Source organism: Punica granatum, chromosome 4, assembly GCF_007655135.1.
Source record: "Punica granatum isolate Tunisia-2019 chromosome 4, ASM765513v2, whole genome shotgun sequence".
Classification (NCBI taxonomy): Eukaryota; Viridiplantae; Streptophyta; class Magnoliopsida; order Myrtales; family Lythraceae; genus Punica; species Punica granatum.
The window spans coordinates 38,192,224-38,198,228 of NC_045130.1; the positions used below are offsets into that span (position 1 = coordinate 38,192,224).

At 39.8% G+C, this 6,005-nt stretch overlaps 1 protein-coding gene across 2 annotated transcripts; it reads right to left on the reverse strand.

The window, feature by feature from the left end:
• Positions 1 to 1,182: 1,182 nt before the first annotated feature.
• Positions 1,183 to 5,746, reverse strand: LOC116205061 (probable pectinesterase/pectinesterase inhibitor 34). Of its 2 annotated transcripts, none has more exons than XM_031537509.1 (4): positions 4,831 to 5,746; positions 4,406 to 4,595; positions 2,892 to 3,028; positions 1,183 to 2,089 (listed from the first exon to the last, which is right to left on the reverse strand). In XM_031537509.1, exons 1-4 carry the CDS (start codon positions 5,591 to 5,593, stop codon positions 1,392 to 1,394), a joined length of 1,788 nt encoding a protein of 595 aa, XP_031393369.1. In that variant the 5' UTR covers positions 5,594 to 5,746; the 3' UTR covers positions 1,183 to 1,391. The 2 variants fall into 2 exon arrangements, with proteins under 2 accessions (XP_031393369.1, XP_031393370.1); XM_031537510.1 differs by having other exon boundaries at positions 4,406 to 4,592; positions 4,831 to 5,745.
• Positions 5,747 to 6,005: the final 259 nt, after the last annotated feature.

Genomic DNA, 6,005 nt, shown 5'->3' on the forward strand with positions numbered 1-6,005 from the left:
ATGTCCTCATCATGTCTTGAAGGACCAACATTGATTTCTCACAACATGACAGCCACATGGGAAGAGCAAAGAGATCCCTATGTTTGTCCCAATGTGGGCCAGAAGCTTTGAAACACATCGCTTCTTGCGAAAGAATGGAATCACTCAATTAATACGACCAAGCGAAAATCAGTACCGATCCCTTCGGTCATCGATCATGCAATAATAGTTGGTAGGGCTCGACACATGCTGCTAGCGAATTGCCAATGAACACGGAAATATCAATCATTGAATGAATCGATATCAGACGAGAGAGAAGCCGAGATAAGTCAACAGTTGCACGCTATCTTACTTGCATGAAGAACCCTAAAATATTTGAGTAAATTAATGATTTGTTCATCCAGGGATGCATGTTACGTACGTCAAATCTGACCTCAAGAAATTTTTTACATCATATTGAATCTTGAGAGATTAAGTGGATATCAAATTCGATCTCAAGAAATTTTTTATATCAAATTGAATATTAAGAGATTAAGTGTACATCAAATTGAATCTTGAAAGATTAAGTGCACATCAAATTGAATCTTGAGAGATTAAATGTACATCAAATCCGACCTCAAGAAATTTTTTATTAGCCGATTTGTAAATACATTTGATAACTGGGTTTAGAAAGCTCAATCAAACTGTTCTTTTGTTTCGCAGTGATTTTAACTTTTAATTTAGTTTTGTTGGAAAATATGATTGCGCAAGAGTAAGATGAGTAATAAGAGAGGGAATGATTAAAATTGAAATAAAATAAATATATAATGTTACTGAAAAGATTTTAGGGTCAAGATCGGGCTCACTTTTCGCCAATAGGTCATAAATATCCAGTGGTTTCAAATAATGATAACAATAATAATAACAACATTGATGGGATGTTATGCTGCGTCATAAATGAGGCAGCTCTAGTCAGCATTTAATTTTCGATTTTGTATTTTCAGATCGCACCGACACAAAATTACAAACGGACCGACAAGTTGCTGGCGACATAAAGTCAACCTTTCTACAGTGTAATTTGATCCTTTTTGGTCCTCAATTTCAAATCTTAATCAACAGTTTAGATCCTTCATAGGAAGAATAATCAATTTGCTAATTCAGATTATTGATTCATTAATATGTCCAAACTACAGAAATTTAGTCAAAGACAAGGAAAAAAGAGGATAGGACAAATCGATCAACTTTATTTTTATTGCTAAACATTTTGTTGAACAAAAAATTAAAAAAGAGAGCTGGACACATCTTATTAGAGACTATATATTATATACCACAATTACAAAGAAGAAAATTGAAAAAAAAAAAAAAATCCACTGAGTTCATGGGGGTTTACTTCACTATTTTGCGCCTATATCACAATGTTAATAAGAGGTTAACTAAACCGAAAGTCCGGCCATGAATGCCACTCCGGTCGACGGCAACCATGACGACCCGAATATGAATTGCCCGACCGTGAATTTGCTGGCCTCCACTGTTGAGTTTATGACCCGGTAACCTGGCCACTTGATCCTCTGGCCGATTGCCCCGCCCGGCCCGTAGTTCATGTACTCGCCATAGTAGAGCGTGTCAAGGGCGAATGTGGCATTCCACTCGAGCCAGCCACGTGGGTGGACGTGGCCTCCTATGTAGGACTGCATGTACACGGTCCGAGAGTAGAGCTTCCATGGCCGGCCCAAGTAGGTCGGGAAGCTGCCGTTGGAACCAAGGAGGTCCGAGGTCGCAAGGATCCGACAAGCGTGGATCGAAATGCCAGTGTTCTGGTTCGGGTCCTTTCGGTTCTGGGCTGTGATGGTGTTCTTCTGCATTGCCATGGGCTTGCGGGCATACAGGCTACAGTTCTGCAGCACGACCGCTGCATTCCCAAAGATGAAATCGACCGTCCCATAGATATTGCACTCGCGGAAGAACTGACGATTGGAGTGGACGTAGAGCGTGTCCTGGTACCCTATGATGTTGCATCTATATATGACCGCGTGGTCCGCCCCGACCCTTAGGGCCACTGCCTGGTGCTTCACAGGCCCTGCCCAGTTCTCGAATGTCATGTCCCGAGCAATAAAGCCTGATCCCGTTGCGGCTGCATACACAAACGCAAAATACACAGTTAATGAAATCAGATCGTGACTACTTATATCACAAACTATCGAGCCACATTAATTATTGGGCAGCTTTGACATATAAAAGATTACTATTTGCTTTGATGAAAGAGAATGGAAATAGCAGAAAACATTAACTTGAAAATGCTCAAATCAAATTTGAAGTGGTTGATTGATTCTTACATCTTTATAATAGCAGAGAAGAATCTTTCTATATTGATGAATGCAATAACAAGTTTTTTTTTTTTTAATTTTCGGTTGCACAAGAGGTTGGTATTTAAAAAAAAAGAGATACGGGAAACCCATGTACTAAAAACATTTATCGTCAATTAAGTTTCTCAAAATTGTGACCGCACATTTGATTTTTGGGACCACATTAATATCTCTGTTTAACCATATGGATTGTGGAATGGGCCATATAGGTAGGTGCAAGAGAGTTCTACAACCCCGATTTTTTTTTTTCAATAAAACAAACAAAATAATCCTTTACGCACTATTTAAACCAAAAGCAAAAGATGTCAAGATAGAAATTGGAGTTATATCTTTAATTTCGTTTTTTGCCACTAATAGCACTTGAAAATTGGAGGATATCGATAATTTTGAGTACAACATCTTCCCGTCAAAAGACAACATCAATGATCGCTATTCATTATAAACGTATGCCGAATCCCATTTTCGATGATGATGATGATAATAATAATAATAATAATAATTTTCTAAATGTATGCTTGTTCTCCTAATGTTTTTTTTTTCTTTTTATTGGGCCAATAAAATATTACTTACCGAAAGAAGCCGTATGGAAAGTGGTCATGTTGTCAAAAACGCTCTTGCCACCGGAAATGACGGTCTTGCCCTTCCCGTCCCCTATAAACATCAAGTTGGTCTTCTTCCTCCCCACCTTCAAATTATTTTCCTCATACCTGAAAGAAAATCGCATTTGTTTTTGTTTTTCTTAAGGAAAAATAGAAAGAAATATAAATTCAAACATGTTAATTCATTACTTGTATCAACAAAAAAAATCCAAGAAAAATAGAGGCCATCGTTTATTCGGAAAAATAAATGAACACAAATATATTTATTTCCTCCATTCATCTATAAATTTCCCGATATTTTTCATTTTCAAAAAAATTGTCGTGATCGGTGCCTCCTAATCAATGCCCATGAAAAATAAACGAGCAATGAGCATTGGTGCATATTTCATGTGATATCTATAAAAGAACACACGAGTATACAAAAAACTGTTTTTTTTATTATTATTATTTTTTATTTTTTTTTTAATATTTTCTGTTTTATTTTTGGGGTAATATATTATTTGTTTTATTAAATACGTAGATTTTCTTTTTGGGTGATTCTCTTTTGCTTGCTTTCGTATTTCCGTCTATCTGTTGGCCTTGTAAAGGAAAGATGGTAATAAAAAGTTGCACGCATGAACTCACGGGACATACTTTAGGAAAGGGAAAATGATGAGAGAGATAAAATGAAGGACTATAGTAATTTTTTCGATAATACAGTAGGAACTCACGGGACATACTTTAGGAAAGGGAAAATGACGAGAGAGATAAAATGAAGGACTAGAATAATTTTTTCGATAATAAAAAAGGCTCATACAATCTCTTGATAAATAAGCGCGATATGTATCACTACACTACACTCTCTTCCTCAATGAATTAGAATAATTTTACTCTCAAAACACTTAAAAAGAACAAATTTCAAGAGGAACGTACATATGCATAGTTTGCATGTTATAATAATTAAAAGTGCGTGTATATATATATATATATATATATATATGCTTCTTGACAAGTTGCACATATAGTGGCCAAAACGAAAAAAAAAAGTTGCATATATATATATATATATATGTATATAACAACCAAAATCTACAATAACTAAACACAATAAGCCTAACAATTTTATTAATAGGAAATCACCAATAGACATTCCCTCTTGTTGGTGAAAAAAAAAATTAATGAAATGATCGAGTCAGTGGAGCTAAAATTGAAGAACAGTAATACAAAAATTAAAAGAAAATAGAAAAGAAGAGTCGGACGAAAGTGATGTGCGAGAGGTCTGAGGCCCCATCACCAACCCCTCAAACGTTCGGACAACAACTCACACAGTCTTATGTCCATCATCGTCTTTCCTTAATTGATATATATCATTGGTTGATCAATCCTTCCCCCTTTATAGTATTTTTACTGTTTATTTATTTATTTATCATTTTATCGTGTCTATGATTTTTTACTGTTCATACGTACAATAGAAATCTTTGGGGGGAGGCGAATGTGAATTCTTACCTTCCAGCACGTACATAGATGATGGTGCGGCGGGTGCTATTCTCGGGGGCCTTCTTAATGGCCTCCGATATGGTCTTGCAGGTCCCATTCCCGTCCTGCGACACCACTATGTCCGCCTGTATTGCCGCCACTGGCATCTGCAACAACCGTCTCTCCCTCCTCCCAAGCCATGCCGGGAATCCCTCCTCTGCTGGGGAAAACAGATAGATCTTGTCGGTGAGATTTACATGCATATATTGCGTACGATTAAGGGACATATCACAGAATATGTGCAATGTCGGTGTTCTCTGCTTCCTAGTCTAAATTATGTACTTTGACATTCAAAATATATGAATGGTGTCAATTCCTATTTTGAAGACCTTAGTCACATAGTGGACGTTGTAGGTCAAAAAAAAAAATTGACGTCGATTTGAAGGGGGGCCCACCTCGACTTCTAAGGGAGTCCGACCCCAGCAACCTCCGGCGACGGTTCTGAATGGGCACGCCGGCGAAGTCTTCCCCGCCGGAGGCTGAGAAGATGGCGAGGCAGTTGCTGACGAGTTCCGACAGGTCCCTCAGCCGCGTGGTCACCTGCTCCTTCACGGTGCCGCTGACGTCGGCGAAGCCCTCCGAGCACGTATCTTGGTTCGTCATTGCAGCACTCAGCCAAGTCATGACGTCCTGCGTGGACCCCAACCGCTTCCCGCCTCCACCAACGACGGCGGAGAGCGAGCGGGAGAGCACGTCCACGGAGTCATCCAGGAGCTCGAGGCAGTCCTGGTACGCCGACCGCACCCGTGGCACCATCGGGAGGCTGCTGATCGCCGACGTGAAGTATAGGGCCTTGCTGAACCGCTGGAGCGTCACGTTGAAGGAAATGTGGACAAGGTCCTGCTCGCTCGCAGCCTCAGTGCCCGGGAACTCGAGCAGTGACTCCATGCAGAGGCTCGGGTACCGGGCATGACCGCACGTCTGGGAGATGGCCTGAGTGGGCCGGATTCGACGCGGGCCACGGTCAGTTCGGTCTGTACCTGTCCGGAGGCCGAGAACAAGCATGGCTGAGATCGCGGATGCGAGGATCAGAGCGAGGGATAGGAGGGAGAGGAGAATGAGCCGCCGCCTCCTGCTGCTGCGGTTGGTAGTGTATGCGGTGGGATCGGGGTGGTCGAGGCCACCAGAATCGGAGGGCCGGAGCCTGCCGTATTCCATAGTATGGTAGTTTTGGTAGTATAAATGGGCCGGAAAGAGACCGTGAGAAGAGGAAGAGTGATTATATAGAGGCGGGGGATGGATATAGTAGTTTGTGCTGGGACAAATTAGAAAGAGAGGATGAATTTGGATAGATAGATAGATAGATAAATGTGTGTGTGTATATATATATATATGTACTATAATGTGTTTAATATTGTTGGTGGCACATATTTATAATTTATAATTTATAATTTATAATTTTTTTTGCTGTAAAATTTATAATTTATATTATTTAGGAGAAGATGTTTGGATATATGTAATATATATAGATTTAATACTTTTTGTATCACTATGGATCCTGGCAAATCAGTTGGCAGGATCCACGGATGTATAATTAAGGCGCGCGCGCGCGCGCATATATATATATATA

Bases quoted from the DNA above. Each gene is read 5' to 3' on its own strand.
- LOC116205061 (XM_031537509.1), bottom strand. From the start codon at position 5,593: ATGGAATACGGCAGGCTCCGGCCCTCCGATTCTGGTGGCCTCGACCAC. The intron at 4,596-4,830 runs GTGGGCCCCCCT...TGTTTTCCCCAG, and splicing joins GGACTCCCTTAGAAGTCGAG to CAGAGGAGGGATTCCCGGCA. The intron at 3,029-4,405 runs GTAAGAATTCAC...ATTTTCTTTCAG, and splicing joins ATCTATGTACGTGCTGGAAG to GTATGAGGAAAATAATTTGA.